This window comes from Rhinoderma darwinii, chromosome 1 (genome assembly GCF_050947455.1).
Source record: "Rhinoderma darwinii isolate aRhiDar2 chromosome 1, aRhiDar2.hap1, whole genome shotgun sequence".
In the NCBI taxonomy this organism is placed as follows: domain Eukaryota; kingdom Metazoa; phylum Chordata; class Amphibia; order Anura; family Rhinodermatidae; genus Rhinoderma; species Rhinoderma darwinii.
In genome coordinates, this window is record NC_134687.1 from 5,988,407 (window position 1) to 6,013,408 (window position 25,002).

At 42.0% G+C, this 25,002-nt stretch overlaps 1 protein-coding gene across 1 annotated transcript in view; it reads left to right on the forward strand.

Moving 5' to 3' along the window:
- LOC142665295 (vomeronasal type-2 receptor 26-like) overlaps positions 1-16,874 on the forward strand; it is a 68,726-nt gene extending 51,852 nt beyond the window's left edge. Inside the window, exon 6 of the mRNA XM_075844947.1 lies at positions 15,964-16,874. Within this exon, the coding sequence (XP_075701062.1) occupies positions 15,964-16,874 (911 nt within the window). The remainder of the gene's footprint in view (positions 1-15,963) is intronic.
- The last annotated feature ends 8,128 nt before the right edge of the window (positions 16,875-25,002 follow it).

The window sequence follows — 25,002 nt, forward strand, 5'->3', positions numbered from 1 at the left end:
GGCAATCTGTTAGGACGTGCCTCCGGCGCATCCTAACAGGCATATGTCCAGGGCAGACCTGGGGGCTTTTATCAGTCCCCCGGCTGCCATGACACCCCATCGGAGACCCGCGATTGCATTCGCGGGCCGCCGATGGGTGACAGAGGGAGCTCACTCCTTCTGTAAACAAAGTTACATGCCGCGGTCGCTATTGACGGCGGCATTTAATGGGTTAAACGGCCATGATCGAAGTAAACTTCGATCGCGGGTGTTGGAGCAGGAGCTCAGCTGTCATCAGACAGCAGAGCCCCGGCTCCTGCCTGCACGGGAGACCCGTGCAGGACTTAGACTAGGCTGACGTGAAAAGGCGTCAGCCTAGCCTAAAGCCCATTAGTGAATCATGTAAAAAGGCGTATTAGTGGTCACTAAGGGGTTAAAGGGAAAGTGATGCAAATGAAACATTTTTTTTAACAAATGACTTATTTTTATTATATTTTTTTAGTTGTTTTTTTTTGGTGCATTTTGTTTTTTTCTTCCACAAGGTGGGAAGTATTAAAAATGAAATAATAATTTGATATGTTTCCTATGTTGGCCACCAGAGGGAGCACTTGCTAGAATTACAGCAAGGTGAATCAGAAAAAGCAACCTGACCTACAGCTGCTGTAAATGAGACTCACCCCCTCCTCCCCATTTTTGGCTAAAAGGAAAATGTGTCTTCAAATTGTTAAACAGTGTCCAGCCCCCATTTTTGAAGTGATTGTGCAAGTGGTAGCTGGCAGCAGCTATAGGACACACCAAAAGGCTGAGAATGACGAAAGTCAAGAAGGAAGACCCTATGGTGAATGACTTTTCAGTTGACAGGTTCACACAGCGTGTATTTGACGCATTGGTGCATTTTACGCACACCAAAAAACGTGTCTCAAGATGCTTGATTAAAGGTAGTCTGTCACCAGAATGTCCATATTAAACTAGTAACAGTGTATTGTAGAGGAGACTAACCTGTTTCTAAAGAGCAGGGACGTGCTCACGTTACAGACAAAGGTGGCAGTAAGCAGAAATTGAAAATAAACGTTAGAAATAGGTTAAAAGCGTGCACACAAAAAACACGCAAAAAACATGTGGAAAAACACGTGGCTGGTTATGAAAATGGGAGGACTCCATGTAATTTTCATCAATTATTTTATTTTATTTTTTTTAATGATTCCTTTAATTTCCCCTGTGTCGGCGCTGTAGTAAAAGGAAACACTTACTGTAAGGTTTCCCCACAGATTACAGATGATTGGTGCAGGTGCAAGCAGGGGGAAACTTTGTGATCTGATTATTGTCGAGGGACCCTTCTTACAAGTAGAGATTTCCAACTTGATGTGAAAAGACAGGATTTGTCAATGGACTGAATATAAGGAATAAAAGAAAGATCAGAAGACAATACAACTCCATGGCAGCGGGAATTCAATGGAAAATAATGATGTTACAGCCAAAATAGAAACAACCAGTGAAGGGGATGACAGTGGAACCTGATGGGTGTGTTTTATACAAATAAAGGAAATGACATCAGAGACAGATACTGGTATTTCATAGGAGGATGTATACAGCTTGGCATCGTGAGAATATAGTTACATAGTTACATAGTTACATAGTTTGTACGGTTGAAAAAAGACACATGTCCATCAAGTTCAACCAAGGGATGGGAAAAGGGAAGGGACAAATGTCTACACATTGACATAGGAGCTGATATTTTTCTGTTCTAGCAAATTATCTAAGCCTTTTTTGCAGCATCTCCTGTCCCTGCTGTGACGGCTCCTGCGGTGACTATAACATAGAATCACAGTTCTCACAGTAGAGAAGACTTATCGCCTCTGCAGGTTAAACCTTTTTTCCTCCAGACGGAGGGAGTGCCCCCTTGTTTTTTGAGGGGGTTTTAGATTGAACAGGATTTCACCATATTTTTTGTATGCGCCATTAATATATTTATAGAAGTAAATCTTGTCCCCTCTTAGTTGTCTCTTTTCAAGGCTAAATAGGTTTCATTATTTTAATCTTTCCTCATAACTTAGATTCTCCGCGCCCCTTATTAGCTTTGTTGCTCTTCTGTGTATTTTTCCCAACTCCAGTGCATCCTATGAACTGGAGCCCAAAACTGAACTGCATATTCTAGATGAGGCGGCACTAATGCTTTGTAAAATGGTGATATTATATCCCTGTCCCGTGAGTCCATGCCTCTTTTAATACACGACAATATCCTGCTGGCCTTTGAAGCAGCTGATTGACACTGCATGCTGTTATTTAGTTTATGATCTACAAGTACACCCAGATCCTTCTCTACAAGTGAATCCCCCAGTGTAGCTCCCCCTAAAACACATGATGCATGCAAATTGGTACCCAGATGCATAACTTTACATTTATCTACATTAAACCTCATTTGCCAAGTGTATGCCCAAACACTCAGTGCGACCAAATCCGCTTACAATTCACGAACATCTTCCACAGACTGAACATTACCACATAGCTTGGTGTCATCTGCAAAAATATAAATAGTGCTATTAATCTAAACCTCCATATCATTAATAAATAAGTTGAATAATAGTGGCCCCAGCACTGAACCCTGGGGTACACCACTTATAACCGGGGACCATTCAGAGTAGGAATCATTGACCACAACTCTCTGGATACGGTCCTTGAGCCAATTCTCAATCCAATTACAAACTCTACTTTCTAAACCTATAGTCCTTAATTTACCCATTAGACGTCTATGAGGAACAGTGTCAAATGCCTTTGCAAAGTCCAAAAACACTATATCCACAGCGGCCCCTCTGTCTAGGCTGGCTGTCACTTGTAATACTATTTTATGTCACATAATGCTGTATATAGTCCCTCAATAGCTCCTCAAACATTTTCCCCAAGTTGGATGTTAAGCTTACTGGTCCATAATTACCCGGGGAAGACCTAGAGCCCTTTTTTAAAATAGGCACCACATTTGTCCTGTGCCAGCGCCTTGGAACTATACCAGTCACTAGAGAATCTATGAATATTATCAAGAGGGGAACAGAAATAACTGAACTAAGCTCTTTAAGAACTCTAGGGTGTAACACATCTGGTCCCAGGGACTTGTGCACATTTATTTGATTTAACTTAGCTTGGACCATATCTACAGTCATCCAATTCAGTATATCAACTGATATATTAACAGCAATGGCACCGGCTACATCAGCTGCTCTTTCTTCTGTTGTATATACATAGCTGAAGAACCTATTTAGTAACTCTGCCTTCTCTTGATCCCTTGTGACCAACTCCACATTACCACTATTTAAGGGGTCCTATATGTTCAGACCTTGACTTTTTTGTATTTGCCTACTTGAAGAATTTTTGGGGATTTGTTTTACTATCCTTGGCTACCTGCCTTTCACTTTGTATTTTTGCTGATTTTATTACCTTTTTACAGATTTTATTAAGCTCTTTATATTTTACAAAGGCTACAGCTGTACCCTCAGATTTGTATTTTTCAAATGCACTTTTTTTGTCATGTATTGCCCTTTATACAGAAGGTGTAAGCCATGTGGGGTTTAATTTTAGTTGTTTATACTTGTTACCTATAGGAATAAATTTTGCACTATAATTACCCAAAGTAGATTTTTAGATCTCCCATTTACCATTTGTTCCATTATTTGACATTATTTCTTCCCAGCCTATATCCTGAATTGCAGCCCTCATCCTGGGGAAATTGGCCTGCCTAAAATCAAGTGTTTTTGCCCTCCTAGCCTGTGTTTGTTTTTTACAGTATAGGTAAAATGTAACTATATTGTGATCACAGTTACAGAGGTTTTCACGAACATTGAAATTCCCAACAAGCTCTGAATTATTAGAAATTACCAGATCAAATAGAGCTTTTCCTCTATTTGTGTCTTCCACAAACTGGGCCATAAAATTTTCCTGCAACAGGTTGAGGAAATTTCTCCCCTTCGCAGTTGAAGCAGAACCTTGAAATCAATTAATATCCCGGTAATTAAAATCTCCCATTATCACTACCTCCCTGTGCTGCCCGCTCCATCTGTTTATACAGCTGACCTTCCATATCCACAGTTATAATGGGGGGGGGGGGTGTATAGATTACACAAAAAGTTATTTTTTCAGTGTTTACCTCCCTTTGTAACTCCATCCACAAGGTTTCAACCTACTCAGAATCTTCACCCACCATTGTCTCTTTTATATTCACCTCCATATCACTTCTCACATACAGACATACATAACCTTCATATCACTTCTTACATACAGACATACACTACCGTTCAAAAGTTTGGGGTCACCCAGACAATTTTGTGTTGGCCATACTCACAAATTGGGCAGGTATACATGGAGGGCTAATGCGTAAATCATGAGGCACAGCCCTCCATGTTTTACACACTGCACCCACACTTCATGCATCACTCACGTTCCTGACCCTTTTAGTACTGGCCCCTATATTTTACACTTTATTCACCACTCACTATACTCAGTACTGCCCCTATATTTCACACATATTATTACTACTTGCACATTATACACTATTCGTTTACTTTTTACTACATATCCCATGCACCACACGCCACTCCCCTCAAGGCTAGTGGGAGTGGCTATTATTATTTAAACACACCAGTGCACTTTCCTTCAGCAGCATTTTTGACCTGGCTGCGTCCTGTTGGGATTATACCTGCCCAATTTGTGAGTATGTCCATTTTTTGTGTTTTTAATTTTATTTATCAAATGAGTTGCAAAATGACTAGATAATATAGTCAAGACATTGACAAGGTTAGAAATAATGATTTTTATTTGAAATAATAATTTTCTCCTTCAAACTTTGCTTCCGTCAAAGAATGCTCCATTTGCAGCAATTACAGCATTGCAGACCTTTGGCATTCTAGCTGTTAATTTGCTGAGGTAATCGGGAGAAATTTCACCCCATGCTTCCAGAAGCCCCTCCCACAAGTTGGATCGGCTTGATGGGCACTTCTTGCGTACCATACTGTCAAGCTGCTCCCACAACAGCTCTATGGGGTTGAGATCTGGTGACTGCGCTGGCCACTCCATTACAGATAGAATACCAGCTGTCTGCTTCCTCCCTAAATAGTTCTTGCATAATTTGGAGGTGTGCTTTGGGTCATTATCCTGTTGTAGGATGAAATTGGCTCCAATCAAGCTGTCCACAGGGTATGGCATGGCATTGCAAAATGGAGTGATAGCCTTCCTTATTCAAAATCCCTTTTACCTTGTACAAATCTCCCACTTTACCAGCACCAAAGCAACCCCAGACCATCACATTACCTCCACCGTGCTTGACAGATGGCGTCAGGCACTCTTCTAGCATCTTTTCAGTTGTTCTGCGTCTCACAAATGTTCTTCTGTGTGATCCCAACACCTCAAACTTCGATTCTTGTGTCCATAACACTTTTTTCCAATCTTCCTCTGTCCAATGTCTGTGTGCTTTTGCCCATATTAATCTTTTCCTTTTATTAGCCAGTCTTGGATATGGCTTTTTCTTTGCCACTCTGCCCTGAAGGCCAGCATCCCGGAGTCGCCTCTTCAGTGTAGACGTTGACACTGGCGTTTTGCGGGTACTATTTAATGAAGCTGCCAGTTGAGGACCTGTGAGGCGTCTATTTCTCAAATTAGAGACTCTAATGTACTTGTCTTGTTGCTCAGTTGTGCAGCGGGGCCTCCCACTTCTTTTTCTACTCTGGTTAGAGCCTGTGTGTGCTGTCCTCTGAAGGGAGTAGTACACAGCGTTGTAGGAAATCTTCAGTTTCTTGGCAATTTCTCGCATGGAATAGCCTTCATTTTTAAGAACAAGAATAGACTGTCGAGTTTCACATGAAAGCACTCTTTTTCTAGCAATTTTGAGAGTTTAATAGAACCCTCAAATGTAATGCTCTAGATTCTCAACTAGCTCAAAGGAAGGTCAGTTTTATAGCTCCTCTAAACAGCAAAACTGTTTACAGCGGTGCTAACATAATTGCACAAGGGTTTTCAAGTGTTTTCTAATCATCCATTAGCCTTCTAACACAGTTATCAAACACAATGTACCATTAGAACACTGGAGTGATGGTTGCTTGAAATGGGCCTCTATACACCTATGTAGATATTGCATTAAAAAACAGACGTTTACAGCTATAATAGTCATTTAGCACATTAACAATGTATAGAGTGTATTTTTGATTAATTTCATGTTATCTTCATTGAAAAAAACTGTGCTTTACTTTCAAAAATAAGGAAATTTCTAAGCAACCCTAAACTTTTGAACGGTAGTGTACATCAGCACCTTCATATCACTTCTCACATACATACACCACCGCCTTCATATCACTTCTCACATACATACACCACCGCCTACATATCACTTCTCACATACAGGCATACACTACCTTCATATCACTTCTCACATACATACATACATACATACACCACCGCCTTCATATCACTTCTCACTTCCAGAGATACACAACCACCTTCATATTACTTCTCACATACAGACATACACCGCCTTCATATCACTTCTCACATACAGGCATACACTACCTTCATATCACTTCTCACATACATACATACATACACCACCGCCTTCATATCACTTCTCACTTCCAGAGATACACAACCACCTTCATATTACTTCTCACATACAGACATACACCACTGCCTTCATATCACTTCTCACATACTTACATACACCACCACCTTCATATCACTTCTCACATACATACACAACCGCCTTCATATCACTTCTCACATAGAGACATACACTACCACCTTCATATCACTTCTCACATAAAGACATACATCATCACCTTCATATCACTTTACACATACATACATCACCGAATTCGTATCACTACTCACATATATATACACCACCTCCTTCATATCACTTCTCACATACAGACATAAACCGCCTTCATATCACTTCTCACATACATACATACACCACCGCCTTTATATCACTTCTCACATACCGACATACACCACCACCTTCATATCACTTCTCACATACATACATACATACATACATACATACACCACCGCCTTCATATCACTTCTCACGTACATACACCACCACCTTCATATCACTTCACACATACATACACCACCGAATTCGTATCACTACTCACATACATACACCACCGCCTTAATATCATTTCTCACATACAGACATACACCGCCTTCATAACACTTCTCACATACATACATACACCACCGCCTTCATATCACTTCTCACATACCGACATACACCACCACCTTCATATCCCTTCTCACATACATACATACATACATACATACATACACCACTGGCTTCATTTCACTTCTCACATACCAACATACACCAACACATTCATATCACTTCTCACATACATACATACACCACCACCATGTGGCAAGGGATTCCGCTCCTGGAGCGATGCTTGATGTCTCTGTCCATATATGGACAGTGACATCAGGGGAAACTTCTGAAGCGGAATCCCCGGTCACAGCGTTGCAGACGCTATGACCGGGGATTCCACTCCAGGAGAAGCCAGTGACGTCATGGACAGAGACGACAGGAGCTTCTCCTGGAGTGGAATCGATGGTCACAGAGTCAGCAACGCTGTGGATGAGGATTCTGCTTCAGGAGTTTCCCCTAAGCTTACTGTCCATATATGGACAGAGACATCAAGCAGCGCTCCAGGAGCGGAATCCCTTCAGGGAGCTACAGTGGCGCTATCTATAATGGAAGGGGTGGGGGAGGTTCTATCTACAAGGGGCACTACCTACAAAAAAAGACAACTGTGCAGGAGCACACAAAATACCCAACTTTCCCAGCTATCACATAAATGTGTGGAAATAAACTAAGATATAACTTTTATTTAACTTAGCTAAAAGGATTAATCCACAAAGTTTATTTCCACAAATTTATTTGATAACTGGGAAAGCTGGGTATTTTGTGTGCTCCTGCACAGTTGTCCTTTTTTGAATGTCTATTGCTCGCCAGCTATCAGGGTCATTTCGTAGTCCTTGCACTACAAGGGGGCTGTGGGCAATGTGGCACTACCAACCAGGGGGCTGTGGGTTGTGTGGCACTATCAACCAGGGGACTGTGGGCTATGTGGCACTACCAACCAGGGGACTGTGGGCTGTGTGGCACTACCACCCAGGGGGCTGTGGGGCACTACCAACCAGGGTGCGTGGGGCACTACCAACCAGGGGGCTGTGTGGCACTACCAACCAGGGGGCTGTGTGGCACTCCCTACTAGGGGGCTGTGGGCTGTGTGGCACTCCCTACCAATGGACTGTGCGGCATTCCCTACCAGGGGTCTGTGCGGCACTCCCTACCAGGGGGCTATGCGGCACTCCCTACCAGGGGTCTGTGCGGCACTCCCTACCAGGGGGCTGTGTGGCACTCCCTACAGGGGGCTGTGTGGCACTCCCCACAGGGGGCTGTGTGGCACTTCCTACAGGGGGCTGTGTGGTGCACTCTACGGGGGGCTGTGTGGCGCTCTTTACAGGCGGCTGTGTGTCGCTCTTTACAGGGGGCTGTGTGGCGCTATCTACAAAGGGGCTGTGTGGCGCTACCTACAAGGGGGCTGTCTGGCGCTACCTACAAGTGGGCTGTCTGGCGCTACCTACAAGGGGGCTGTCTGGCGCTATCTACAAGTGGGCTGTCTGGCGCTACCTACAAGGAAGCTGTGTGGTGCTACCTACAAGGGGCTATGTGGTGCTACCCACAAGGGGGCTGTGTGGCGCTACCCACAAGGGGCTGTGTGGCACTACCTACAAGGGGCTGTGTGGCGCTACCTACAGTGGGAATCTGTGAGTGGTGGGCTGATGGTCATTTTACTGTGAGTGGTGGGCTGATGGTCATTTTACTGTGAGTGGGGGGCTGATTGTCATTTTACTGTGAGTGGTGGGCTGATGGTCATTTTACTGTGAATGGCAGGCTGATGATCATTTTACTGCGAGTGGGGGTCTGATGGTCTTCAAGTGGTTTCTTCAAGTGGTACCTTCCTGGTCTAGCACGGAGTTGTGCCAAAGTCGTGCTGCGCTACATCCACGTCTGACCTGCTTCAACTCGCCTGACGTCTGCCTGCTACCTAAGTCCCAGCCGAGCCTGCCCTGCTGCTATCTGAGCTGCCACAGGTACCTATAGAACTATAGACAATGACCTGCTCCCTGTTGGCCAGCTGCTTACCGCCAATTGGGTATGGCCCAGTGGGTCCACAGACCTTATGTGACAGTACGCTCAGGCCATGGACCCCGATGGTCGATCCAAGACTATGACGACGTCACAGGATATGCTGGACCTCCGGTCGCGACAGGACCAACTCTTTCAGGCGTTGAATATTCGTGCACGTTTGCAGGAGGCACAAGCTGCCGTTCCTCCTACTACACCTCCTGGCAATGTGGATCCTCAGTCTACAACTCTTGCCGGTATTGACCCACGTGTTTCTTTGCCAAGGCGGTATGGCCTAGTGGGTCCACAGACCCTATGTGACACATACAGACATACTCCACCGCCTTTATATCACTTCTCACATAGAGAGGTACACCACAGACTTCATATCACTTCTCCCATACAGACATACACCACCGCCTTCATATCACTTCTCACATACAGACATACACAACGTCCTAACTAGCACTTCTCACAAACAAACATACACCACCGCCTTCATATCACTTCCCACATACGACATACACCACCACCTTCATATCACTTCGCACATAGAGACATACATCACCACCTTCATATCACTTCTCACATACATACATCATCACCTTCAAATCATTTCTCATTCTCACTTACAGACATACACCACCACCGTCATATCACTTCTCACATACAGACATACACCACGTCCTACCTAACACTTCTCACATACAGACATACACCACCACCTTCATATTACTTCTCACATACATACATACATACATACATACATACATACACCACCGGCTTCATATCACTTCTCACATACAGACATACACTACCAACTTCATATCACTTCTCACATACAGACATACACCACCGCCTTCATATCACTTCTCACATACAGACATACACCACCAACTTCATATCACTTCTCACATACATATATCACCACCTTCAAATCATTTCTCACTTACAGACATACACCACCACCGTCATATCACTTCTCACATACAGACATACACCACGTCCTATATTACACTTTTCACATAGAGACATACATCACCACCTGAATATCACTTCTCACATACATACATCACCACCTTCAAATCACTTCTCACATACAGACATACACCACCGCCTTCATATCTCTTCTCACCTTCAGACATACATCACCTTCATATCACTTCTCACATACAGACATCACCATTTTCATATGACTTCTCACATACAGACATACACCACCAACTTCATATCACTTCTCACATACATATATCACCACCTTCAAATGATTTCTCACTTACAGACATACACCACCACCGTCATATCACTTCTCACATACAGACATACACCACGTCCTATATTACACTTTTCACATAGAGACATACATCACCACCTGAATATCACTTCTCACATACATACATCCCCACCTTCAAATCACTTCTCACATACAGACATACACCACCGCCTTCATATCTCTTCTCACCTTCAGACATACATCACCTTCATATCACTTCTCACATACAGACATCACCATTTTCATATGACTTCTCACATACAGACATGCACCATCACCTTCATATCACTTCTCACATACAGATATACATCCCCACCTTCCTATCATTTCTCACATACAGACATCACCACCTTTATATCACTTCTCACATACATACACCATCTGTAAGGACGGGGTAGAGAGACAGACAGGTGAGCCCTAATCTACCCGCCACTCAGTCCCTGCCTACTTGCAACGGCCCGTACTAGGCAACGGCGTACAACTGGGCGACGGTCCCTACGCTCAATAAGTGCACGACAGACAAACAGACAAGGGTACACAGAAGTTAGGGAAATGGGGCAGTTGCCCACGGCAGCACCGTGAGCAACGAGAGTAGTGAACGAGCCGAGTCAAACCAGGAGTGTATGAGGTACCAAACGCAGAGCAGGAGAGTAGTGAACGAGCCGAGTCAAACCAGGAGTGTACGAGGTACCAAACGCAGAACAGGAGAATTGTCAGTAAAATCAGGTGTCATGGGGTTCGTTAGGTTAATGCACGATCAACAGAGCCAGAGACGACAGGGCAACTCCAACAGGGTTTATTGCATCCAATGTTTACAGAACAAGTCACGTTCAATGCAGGAATAACACACAGTCCACAAGATCAGGTAGTCACAGGAACATCTTCAGAGCGCTGGCCTCAGCTTCAGCTCTCCTAAAGGTCTAAATCCAGAAGATCTCCATCCTCCCCAGGACAAGCCCTTATATACCCGTCAGGGGGAGTAACATCTTGGCAGTTTCTAGTCACCATCATTATAATGACTTTAGTTTGTGTCTCTACTGTCTGTAAGTGAGTTGTGGTCCTTTGTGCTATTATGTGTATTGCCACAGCCGGGCTGAGGACACAATGGTGAAGATAATTGGATCACCTTTGTTTGCTGGCCTGCACCTGAGCTGAATATAACTGTAGTGTCTCCTAATGACCCCCTGTGGGGACGGGACAATGAGTTCACTTTATGTCTTGTGGACTTCACCTCTGACTCAACTGATTGTCCATAGGCTGGAGACACGACCTGTGGTACTTGATTAGAGAGTCATTCCTCTCTGCTCAAGACTCACAATAAACCACACATAATGCACCATCACACCAGGGTCAAAATGAAGCAGAGGACAAAATGTTCAAGCAGCAGAGCCAGGACACAGACAGAATCACAGGCAAAGGAGGAGCAGGAAATGCAGGTATAAATAGACAGAGGGCGGGAGCTAGCTCCATCTGGCCTGGCTGTGATAGGCTCTCCCACTCCTCAGCCTCCCAGCCTGACTGGTAGAAGATCGTGTCACTCTCTCAGACTTAGGAGCAGGTGCAGACTGATTACCCACGGGCGTCGACACAGAAGCTGTGTCTGGCAGATCCTTTACACCATCTCCTTCATATCACTTCTCACATACAGACATCCATCACCTTCATATCACTTCTCACATACATACACCATCTCCTTCATATCACTTCCCACATTCATACACCATCTTCATATCACTTCTCAGATACAGACCTCACCATCTTCATATCACTTCTCACATACAGACATATATCACCACCTTCATATCACTTCTCACATACAGACATACATCACCACCGTCATATCACTTCTCACATACAGACATCACTATCTTCATATCACTTCTCACATACAGCCATACCACCTCACATTCATTTCACTTCTCACATACAGACATACATCACCACCTTCATATCATTTCTCACATACATACATCACCACCTTCATATCACTTCTCACATACAGACATACACCACCTCCTTCATATCACTTCTCACATACAAACATCACCACCTTCATATCACTTCTCACATACAGACATCACCACCTTCATATCACTTCTCACATACAGACATACACCATCACCTTCATATCACTTCTCACATACAGACATACATCCCCACCTTCATATCACTTCTCACATACAAACATCACCACCTTCTTATCACTTCTCACATACATACAGATATACATACACCACCTTCATATCACTTCTTACATACAGACATACACCATCACCTTCATATCACTTCTCACATACAGACATACATCCCCACCTTCATATCACTTCTCACATACAAACATCATCACCTTCATATCACTTCTCACATAGAGACATACATCACCACCTTCATATCACTTCTCACATAGAGACATACACCACCGCCTTTCCTATTTGTCCCGTGTAAAACCCTGTAGATTTACAGCCCAGTCATGAGAAGAATGTAGCCATGTTTCAGCAACATATCTATATATTCCTCCAGTACCAAGGCGTCTAGCTCCCCCATTTTCTTTGCTAGACTTTTGGCAATTGTGAACATACACTTTAATCCCTTCCCGACATTTGACGTATCTATATGCCAAAGTCGGATAGGGGAAATATGGAACGGGCTCACGGAGTGAACCCGCTCCATACGATGCCGGTGTCGGCTGTTTATTACAGCCGAAACTTCAGAGTAACTTAACTTGTTAAATGCTGCGGTCAATAGCGACCGCAGCATTTAAATCTTTAGAAAGAGGGGGTCAACCCCCTCTAACAGCTCAACGTGCCCCCGCAACTCAATCATGCGGGGGGGGGGCAATGGTTGCTATGGCTGCCTGGGGACCATCTTTTTGCACCTAGCCTCTGGCAGGGCTTAATAGCTGCCTTTCAGAATCACGATATACTGTAATACATTAGTATTGCAGTATATAGTGTAGACGATCTAAAGATTGCTGGTTGAAGTCCCCTAGGGGGACTAATAAAAAAAATTAAAAATTAGTTAAATAAAGTTTTTTTTATGTAAAAAAAAAAATTTAATTAAAAGTTCTAAAAACCCCCCTTTTCCCATTTTCCCCCTAGAGCATAGTAAAATAAATAAATAAATAAACATAATTTGTATCGCCGCGTCCATAAAAGTCTGAACTATTACAATATATAATTATTTAACCCGCATTGTGAACGTCATAAAAAAAATTGTAGACGCCAGAATCTCTATTTTTTGGTCACCTACTGTCCCACAAAAAATTAAATAAAAAGTGATCAAAACGTTGCACGTACACCAAAATGGTATTATTAAAAACTACAGCTTATCCCGCAAAAAAAAAGCCCTCATACCACTTAATAGATGGGGAAATAAAAAAGTTATGGCTCTCGGAACTTGGCGACACAAAATAAATTTTCTTTTTTACACTTCGTTTTTTACTTGTAAAAGTAGTAAAATATAGAAAAAACAATATATATTTGGTATCGTCGTAATCGTATTGACCCACAGAATAAAGTTAACATGTTATTTTAATTGCACAGTGAATTCTGTAAAAACGGCGCGCAAAAGAACATGGAGGAATCACTATTTTTTTTATTTTCTACCACACAAATAATTTCTGTCCTGTTTCATAGTACATTATATGGCAAAATAAATGGTGCTACAAAAAACTACAACTCGTCTTGCAAAAATCAAGCCCTCATAGGACTATATCGATGGAAAAATAAAGACGTTATGGCTTTTGGAAGGTGGGGAGGAAAAAACTAAAATGAAAATCTGAAAATGGGCTGCGGCGGGAAGGAGTTAACTTACATTTCAAATTACAACGTTTGGTATCAGAAATTTGATTATTTTACATTATTTGGGCATTTTTATTTTCATTGCTGTTTTGTAACAAAAGGATCTCCCTAACCTGTTGTCTAGTACTCTCCACACAGTCTGTTTCTCCCCCCCCCCACCATTATAGTTGACCCCTCTCTAACTTAATTACCCCTTTATTTTCTACATTGACCTCCCTCCTCAGCCTTAGTTTAAACACTCCGCCACCCCAGCTAGAATTCTCTCCCTCAGCATAGCGGACCCCCTTCCATTTAGGTGCAAATCATCTGCAGAATACAGTTTGTACCCCAATGAAAATTCAGCCCAGTGGTCTAGGAACCCAAAGCCTTCACCTCTACACCACGACTTCAGACATGCATTTAACTCCTTGAACTCCCGCTGTCTTTCCTGTGATGCGCATGGCACAGTCAGTTTTCCTGAGAATACAACTATGGAGATCCTTCGCTTCAGCTTGTAGCCTAGTTCTTCAAAATTATTCTTAAGGCTCCTCCACCTACCACATGGACCACGACAGCGGGATCATCACCAGCCCCTACAAGTAATTTATCCACCCGTTTCACCACATCCTTAACCCTGGCACCAGGGAGACAGCAAACCATTCTGTTGAGGCAGTCTTGGTGACAAATTATTCTATCCGTCTTCCTTATTTTAGAATCCCCTACAACTACCATTTGTCTTGCCTTACCTGCATTACCATCCCACCGACTACTAGCTGGGCTGTTCTCTTGGCTGTTAGGGAGATCAGTATCCACTAGGGCTGCCATTTCTGAGACCAACACCGTTGCATCATCACCCAACTTGGCATTTTTGCTTGGAATAACAGAAACAGGAGTGGTCTTCCTTTTCTTGGACCCCTTTCTACTGCCCCTAACTACATTATTCCAGCTAATTGCCTGGTCTTGCTGACCCATGTCTTCACCCTCCAGGTCTAACCCACTAATTGCTTGCTCAGTGAGCAGCATGCTCCGCTCAACATTGTCTATCGCCCTCAGTATTGCATTTTGCTCCTCCAGATCTCTAAAGCGAGCCTCCAGTTGAACAATATGCTCACATCTGCCACAAAGGTATTTACCCTGGAACTCTGGCTGCAGTCGTGCATACATATGGCAAACTGTGCACTGAAGAAAACCTCCAATCCTGATGTCCATTATCCCAGTTATAAAAAAAAAACTGTGAACAATTCAAAAAGTAAAAGTAAAGAAGAAGAAGAAGAGTACTAACGGGGACATTATCTCCTCTTTTCAACTCCAGCTTAATAACTCCACTTGATCTACAAGCCACTTAATCTACCAAGCCCAAAACAGAGCAACAAATAAATAGTAATAAAGTAGATAGTAATTAAAACCAAATCTGCTACTAGTGTCCCCAAATGGGACTGTGTTAACAGAAAACAGGAAGGGGCCTGGTACCAAACACTGTGGAGCCCCAACAAAAATAAATACAGCGTCATTTAAGCAAAAGGAATGAAGAATGTTTTCTTTTGATAAGATTAGAAAGCCAGATTATTCACTAAAGAGTAGATGTGGAAAATTATAATAGTAATAATAATAATAATAATAATAATAGTAATAATAATAGTAATATAATTATTATTAATAATTATAATAATAATAGTAGTAGTAATAATAATAATAATAATAGTAATAATAATTATAATAATCACAATAATATAATGAATATTAATTGTCCTTTTATCCCACAGACAGTGAAATCTGCCAACAATGTCCTATGGATGAGTGGCCAAATCCTGGAAAAACAAAATGTGTTCCTAAATTATATGAATTTCTCTCATATGAAGAAGATAAAATAGCTAAATTCTTCTGTTTTACGGTAATAATATGCTGTGCAATAACTTGCCAAACACTACGAAAGTTTATCTTATATTGGGACACTCCTCTTATGAAGGCCAATAACCGGACCCTGAGCTTCATCCTCCTGGTCTCCATCTTGTTGAGCTTCCTCTCTGTCTTCTTATTCCTCGGTCGTCCATTGGATATAACCTGTAAACTGAGACAGACTTCATTTGGGATCTTCTTTTCCATAGCGATTTCTTCCCTTCTTGCCAAGTCTACCATGGTCTGCATTGCTTTTAATGCCACTAAACCCAGCAGTTCCTGGATAAAGTGGACTGGAGTCAGATTGTCCAATTCAATAGTATTGGTTTCCTCCTCTGTCCAGGTTCTGATCTGTGTTTGTTGGTTGTCTATGTGTCCACCCTATCAGGAGTTTGATATGACCACATATCCTGGGAAGATCATCATTCAGTGTAATGAAGGCTCAGATATCTGGTTCTACTCTATGTTGGGTTATATGGGATTTCTGGCAGCTGTGAGCTTTGTTCTGGCTTTCATGGTGAGGACATTACCGGACAGTTTTAATGAGGCCAAGTACATCACCTTCAGCATGCTGGTGTTCTGCAGTGTCTGGATCGCCATGATACCGGCTTATCTGAGCACGAAGGGGAAATACATGGTGGCTGTGGAGATATTCGCCATACTGACCTCGAGTGCCGGAATTTTAAGCTGCATATTCTTCCCAAAATTGTACATTTTGTTGGTGAAACCAGAAGTAAACATTAGAAAGCATCTGTTACGGGGAATGAAGAATATATAGTGTAGGACTTCATATGCATATTAACACTAATTTATGGCTTTAAAATAAAACCTCCAAATATAATATCTGAAAATTTAGCTTTGAATAACTGATAAGATCTGGGCCACTAGAAATGAGCGAATCGGTTCTAAATGGATTTGCCTAAATCAAAAACGTTTTGGGTTCACAGGGCATGAATCTGCAAAATGGCGGATGTCAGAGAGAGCTGGCCATTATTTTACAGACTAGAAAAAAAAGAGGGGAGAAGGGGAGATTACAAAAAAAAAAAAGAAAATACCATCACCCCCTCCCCTGGTCTCTGGTTACCATAGTGATGCAACCTTGCCAGCCTTTTGAGATTACGTTGTTTTGTCCCATTTAACTGTGATTGGTTGCAGTGATCACATGGGACAAAACATCATCCCAGAAGGACAGCAGGGAAGCGTCGCTAAGCAACACCTCTCTGCCGGCCTCCTGACACATCATTGTTTTGTCCCATGTGTTTCCTGCAACCAATCATAGGCTGCAGCGGTCTCATGGGACAAAACTATCTCTTCTCAGGAGGTGGCAGGGACACGCCGTTCTGCAAGACTAGGAAAGGGTGAGTATGGTATTTTTTTATTTTGGGGTTGGAAATTGCAAGTGTCCCAATTGCGAAGTCTGACTCTCTGATGTCTTCTAGGACTATAACCAGCTTGTATACAGTCCTAGAAGACATCAAAGAATCAGACAGGAAAATCAGGGCACTTGAGATTTGCAGCAAATTAATTCGGACCAAATTTAATTTCGGGAAATTCACTTATCTCAACAAGCACCAAACGTGCGTTTCACTGCAGCTTCGGCCTCTTTAATGTGTGTGAATAAAACCCTTATACCAGAGATGAGTGAATAGTTTTGCCTGATTTGTCAATTTGCATATTCACAAATTTTTGCAAATTTGCCAGCCTAAGGCCTCATGCACACAAACGTATTTTTTTCCTCCCGTAAATACTGGCATAAATACGGGTACTTTGTCACATGTACTCGACCTGTACTCCACCAGTATTTATGGACCCGTGCCCGTAAATACGGGCCCGTTATCAACAGTATTCCACCCGTATTTACAGACCAGTTTTCTCTGCAAAATTGTATTGCACTAATCGGCAGCCCCTTCTCTCTATCAGTGGTGGATAGAGAGAAGGGGCAGCCATTTCGGGCAGTTTCCACAGCGGAACGCAGCAATTGTAAGTAAAAGAAGTTCATACGTACCCGGCCGTTGTCTTGGTGACACGACCCTCTTTGGACATCCAGCCCGACCTCCTTGGATGACGCAGCAGTCCGTATGTCCACTGCAGCATGTGATTGACTTCAGCGGTCACATGGGATGAAACGTCATCCCGGGAGGCTAGACTGGAGGAAGAAGCAGGTAAGTTAACTTTTAATACTATTAACTCCAGCGGTATTCACTGTCCTGGGTGCTGAAAGAGTTACTGCCGATCAGTTAACTCTTTCAGCACCCTGGACAGTGACTATCCCCTGACGTCGCCTAGCAACGCTCCCATAATTACGGGTGCACACACGTAGCCACCCGTAATTACGGGAGCCCCATAGACTTCTATGGGCCAGCCCGTGCCGTAATTACGACCTGAAATAGGACATGTTCCATATTTTTCAACGGCCCGGGCACCTTCCCGTAAGCATATGGATATGTACTGGCATGGGGTGAGGGCAGCTGGGTACAGTTGGTTGGAGTTGGATACAATTTGTTCACGGCTGCGCTACAACCCTGGGAACAGACAACCAGATTGGTGGCTCAGGGCAATCACACGAAGAGGATAATTCTGATATAATATTGAGGTGTAATCTTTATTGCCTTGTCTACCTAGTTGTGTTGTCATATTTGGACTGAAGAGAGGCAGGGGACTAAAGAATCAGATATAAGAACAGAACACGCAAGGGGGAGAAGGGGAATAGTAACAAAGGAGGCAGCTGAAAATAGTTGTATACATAGCCCTTAGTCATATATACATGAGGAAATGAAGAAACCACAACACAGTTTCTTCAATATCCTCCAGCAGGGGGTTCTAACAGGAATCTCAGGAACGTTCATTCTCTTACTCTTTTTATTAAATTGTAATTTAATTTATTAAATCCCATCCCATTTCTTTACACTTCAGAGTAAACTTTTCTTATTTCTGAATTGTGCATATAATCTGCATCAACACTTCCTCCTGTTATTCCAGAGGATTCACAGAGGTATAAGAAGAAATAATATTGTGGCATATTGTGGATATAGGTTTTTTATGACCCATTGTGTTAGTTAAGTGGTGAATGCCCAGCAAAGGGATATGGACTATGCTGGAGGAAATGTGGTCTCTAATAGTAGGTTGACAGATGAAGACAATCCAGTGGTTATTTACAGTAGTGGTTCAGGAAGGACAGAGTTCAATCCTGCAGAAGATATAGCTGATCTGTAAACAAATGTTCCAATCTACCAGAAATCAAGCATGTGGATAGGTGATAAATTATCACAATGAGAAAACTCCTTTAAGACTCCCTACTAATGGGTCAGACATTGACAGGGTAGTCATCTATGGCACTAGAGAGACAGTTTTCTGTAGTATAATTTTTCCCAGGGCGTATTGCCCTTCAGACTCCCTACCTGTTGGATTTCCACAAGGAGCATCTGTACCTTCCAAGAGCTTATATAAGGATGGCACTTTGAAGGTCCTTATGAAATTACACATAGATTTTGCTAGGTAAGCAAGAAAAAGGGAGTCTCCGCGGGCGCTGCTGCACTTCAAAATGACAGGTTAAACCAACATTAAGGAGTAATGATAAGTGATATACGAGGGAGTGAATGATAAAATAGGATTTATTGATGTAATGACTACGCGTTTCAGTGCCGCACCGGCACCTTCATCAGGCTGACCTGATGCCGGTGCGGCACTGAAACGCGTAGTCATTACATCAATAAATCCTATTTTATCATTCACTTCCTCGTATATCACTTATCATTACTCCTTAATGTTGGTTTAACCTGTCATTTTGAAGTGCAGCAGCACCCGCGGAGACTCCCTTTTTCTTGCTTACCTAGCATACCACTTGCTGTTTTTCCATTTGAAACAACGGCTTTGAGTCCTGGCAGCAGCAGCACCCTAACTTCTCATTGCCTTTTATCATCCCATACCAGGTAAGTAACATTCTCATTTTTCTACTACCTTGTACCTGGGTAATCTGCACTATGTGGCGCCGTGTTCTTTGTTCTCTCGCATTTACACATAGATTTTGGGTTTCAGCAAAAGGAATAATTTTCAATAATTTTTTACATAGACAATACCCCAAAGGCATAAAACAATTAAAATGCAAAATATGGGAAATAATAACATTTTGAGTAGCTGTCCCTCTATAGCAATTGGTAAGTGGGATGAGGAGATAGGGGTTGTCCCTAATGAAACAACACCTTTATTACTGAACTTGTTAGCAATCTAGGTGGAAAAGTGGAGGATAAAAATAAGCGTGTTTAAAAGTAAAAGTACAACTGGTCGTGTATTATGTGCGTACATCGGGGCGTTTTTACTACTTTTACTAGCTGGGCGTTCTGACGAGAAGTATCATCCACTTCTCTTCAGAACGCCCAGCTTCTGGCAGATCACGCTGTGACGTCACTTCCCCAGGTCCTGCATCGTGTCAGACGAGCGAGGACACATCGGCACCAGAGGCTACAGATGATTCTGCAGCAGCATCGGCGTTTGCAGGTAAGTAGCTACATCGATTTACCTGCAAACACCGATGCTGCTGCAGAATCAACTGTAGACTCTGGTGCCGATGTGTCCTCGCTCGTCCGACACGATGCAGGACCTGTGAGTGACGTCACAGCGTGATCTCTCGAGAACACGGCTGTGTCTGCACTGCCAGAAGCTGGGCGTTCTGAAGAGAAGTGGATGATACTTCTCGTCAGAACGCCCAGCTAGTAAAAGAAGTAAAAACGCCCCGATGTACGCACGTAATACACGCCCAGTTGTACTTTTACTTGTAAACACGCCCACTTGGACTTTTGCAAGCCTAATTTGCATAAATACAAAAATGGTCATAACTTGGCCAAAAATGCTCGTTTTTAAAAAATAAAAACATTACTGTAATCTACATTGCAGCGCCTATCTGCTGCAATAGCAGATAGGGGTTGCAAAATCTGGTGACAGAGCCTCTTTAAGAAAATTAAAAAAGGAGACGGAAAGTCTAGCTACGAATCATGAAATTATAGGTCTCTATCTGCTTTTGAATCTGCAATTTTTCTACATTCATCTATGTAAAACTATAAGGGCTGTCAAGTTGTTGGGAACCAGTAGTGAATAATGTCTAAATGTTATCTTCAAATTCTCGGTAGATTTGAGGCTGGGACTGCATGTGCTTTCTTGGATATTTGACATGATTATGAACAATTTCCCCCACACTAGTAAATAATCCATTGCAATCGACTGATATGTTCAGACACATTCTTTTTTAGAGCTTTAGTCCGGTGTTGGCTGTTGCAATATTTATTGGTGAAATATGTATTGGTGTAATATTTATTTGTACAATATTTATTGATTTAATATTTATTGGTGTAATATTTATTGGTACAATATTTATTGGTGTAATATTTACAGGTGTAATATTCTCTTACTCCTATCAGTGAAATTGTTTAAAATCGCTTGTTCAGAGAATTATTATCTAATATGTGTGGGCAGGATAACCTTTCTCTACAAATCTGGCTGAATATCTGGGTCATTATGATGCTGCTGCTCTTAGGTTAGATTTTATTTTTTTAAAAACCTCATTTTTTGAAAAACATGGAATATTCTAAAAGATGTATGTGTAGATATGTGTGTATATGGATAGTGTCACAGGGATGTTCAAAAACATCAGAAGCCTCGCAGGCTACAGGCAAAAAAAAATTGCATTGATGCACAAATATTTTACAAAGGCATTACCAGCAAGAAGGACAGTTACTAAAGAGTTAACATATGGAAATGAAAAAGAAAAAAAAATGGTTCACTATATCTGCTATATCTGCTATATCCACTCTATATTATGTCTTTTTTCTTCTAAGTGTGAATTGATCTCAGTACAAATGAGAAATGGAATAATGTTAAGTTTGCATTCACACATTTTGTTTATCAACAGTTTTTGGTGCAATTTTTGATGCAGTTTTTTAAGCCAAAGCCAAGAGTGGATACAAAGGGCATTTTACGCCTCGAATTACGCCTGAAGAAACGGCTCCATTACGCCTACAAACATCTGCCCATTGCGTTCAATGGGTTTTACGATGTTCTGTTCCCACATGGTGTAATTTTACGCGTCGCTGTCAAAAGACGCCCGCGTCACAGAAGTGCATGTCACTTCTTGGGACGTATTTCATTGACTCCATTGAAAAACAGCTCCAATAACGTCTGTAAAATACGCCACGAAAAACGCAAGTTGTTAAAAAACTTCTGAAAATCAGGAGCTGTTTTCAGGCGAAAACAGCTCCGTAATTTCAGATATATTTTGCTACTGCGTGTGAACATACCCTAAGTCTTTCTTCTATACTTTTTCTTCCTCTTGTAGCCACTTCTGGCATTAACTAAAAACGGCATAAAAAAACATAATTAAAACAGAATGTGCGAATCTAGCCTAAAGCTGGAATCACACATGCAGTTTTGGTGGCAGTTTTTTTTAGGGTTATGGTTATGTTTACCTGGTTTATAACCCTGTACCCTAATAATTCAATGACTAGTAATCACAGGAAATCACAGGGAATGTTTTAGGCATGTGTTTATATGGAATATATGTTCGCTACACTATGGATTACATATAAACCCTTTTCATTCCATGTCTAGCAATTTAAGGAAATCCCATAAACATCTACTTATGTAGAATATGTGGTAATTCCAGTATAAACTACACATAATCCCTGTTCTTGTCATAGCTAACAATGTGTAATGTCCCCCAAAACATTACTTGTGAGATAATGTGTTGTAAATGTATTTTGTTACATTTTTGCACTATTGGGTACTGTGACTTTAAAATAAAAAAAAAGTGAAGTAACAATGCCCCATGTTACAGTCTATGTAGGAGTGACTTAGCTGAAAGAAGTTTCCAGAAGGTGGGAGGAGCTTAGGACATAGAGGGGGTCCTGGTTCAGTTAGAGGAGGCGTGTCAGTTAGTTTTCAGTCAGAGTTAGGAGTTGGCAGTTGGAGTCGGTTGCAGAGGAGGAGACTGGTAACTGGGTCCATCCGTCTTGGATCCAGACACCCTCATCATCAGGCCATAGTAAAGCTCGCAGGAAATAAGAAACAGCCTTAGGAGAAGGAAATCTTCCGACATCTATTGAGTGTCCATTCTGTGGACAGTGAGCAATGTCACCTTATCAAGTTGGTGAGTCTCATCCTTCCCATATACACGTTTACTACCCTTACTGACAGGCTGAGAGCCAGTTCACAGAAGCAGAAAGCTGCATTTATGGACAGATATCTTATCGTCCCACTGAATTGACAAGGGTAGGAAGCCACAAGGATAGCCGAAAGAGAGAGGGTCCCCTGTTCCTGCATCTGGCACTTCATCGGATTGAGTCTATAGTAAGAAATGTGCCTCCACATCATATGGAAGAATGTAACTGACATTTTATGTGAAAAACTTAAAATTGTGCCGCGAGCCAAGCCTGTTATACCCCAACACTTCAGCCTCCTGTCTTATTTTGCACAAATAACATCAAGGATACCACAAAACACCATCAGGACTGGAGCAGACACAGGGAGTGTCCAAGGGGATTTAAAGAAACTCTCATCCTCATTATCCAGTGCAAACCCCCTCATCACTAGCTGTGAGCAGGCCCTGAGGGAAAGGGAAGGCCTGCTGGCCATCGTGATCCACACTGCTGCCAATTTGTGGGCCTACGCCTTTCCCCTTACCCGTCGCTCTTCGGGTCACCCGCTTGAATGCTACAAATGTATCTTTAGATTTCCACTAATTGATAATAATGATCATTCTTTTTGTTCATTTTTTTCTATATTCTTTCTGTGTTTCCCTATACTATGTGATATCCACAGTAAGCACTTTCTAAGAAAATACAGTATAAATCGCATAAACAACACAAGTTTGAACAGCACATTCCAACAAAAGGAAACAAAACGTGTATGCAGGTGCAAGAACACCTGTGACTATATATATATATTTTTATTTTTTTTCCAGAAAACAGGCAGCACTCAAAAAGTTGGAGCAAAATTAGAAACGGTGCTTTATTCCATCAATCCAATACAGCAACGTTTCAGCTCTTCAATAGAGCCTTTTTCAAACGTTAATGTATATGTGGGGTTAGTGACTGCCTCCATTTTTTGAACTTGCACTGCTCCCTTTCTGACCTGGGTGATTTTAATTAGTTTAATTCTGGTTCCTACCATCCCCAGATATATGTAGGCTTAGTCCCAGTTCTGAATGTATGTGCAGAGTATGTTCCCACCTATAGAGGACGCCTTGTCGTGGCTGGTGGGCCCACACAATTTGATCAAAATGTGCGCTAAGAACCTCCTTATTGTAAGTAGCAGTAATACATACTCATTTATATTTAGCGGCATAGGTGCCATTGGTGTTCGCAGTGTGCTGTCGCCATTTTCTTATGTGCTGTGTATATATATATATATATATATATATATATATACACGCACACATACATAGAAATAAGCAGCACTCAACGCCAAATTCCAAAACAATAATGGGTGCAAGCAGGCAATCCCAAACCGTGGATTATGAGATATAAATAGAAGAAATGCCTACGCACTTCGATGTATCAAAAAGGTGTTGTTTATTCAGTTAACAGAACTGCAACGTTTCCGTCCTGCTATAGGACCTTTTTCAAGCATAGTGACACATCAATACATGCTGTATATAAGGTGTATGTCTCATTAACTTAATAAGAGAAAATGAACAAAATGAGCATTCAGATTTTGTACAAAATATGGACAATTATAAAAAGACAAAATAAAAGGTAAAATAATATAATTACGTGAAGTGATAAATATCCAGTGATAAAAATAAACATACATTTAAAAGTAAGCAGATTTGAGCTTGATTAACATTTAATAAAAAATGCCACCATATGTATAGGGGTTGGAGTTACAAGGCCACTCACCAATCCTGGACATTGTGTGTA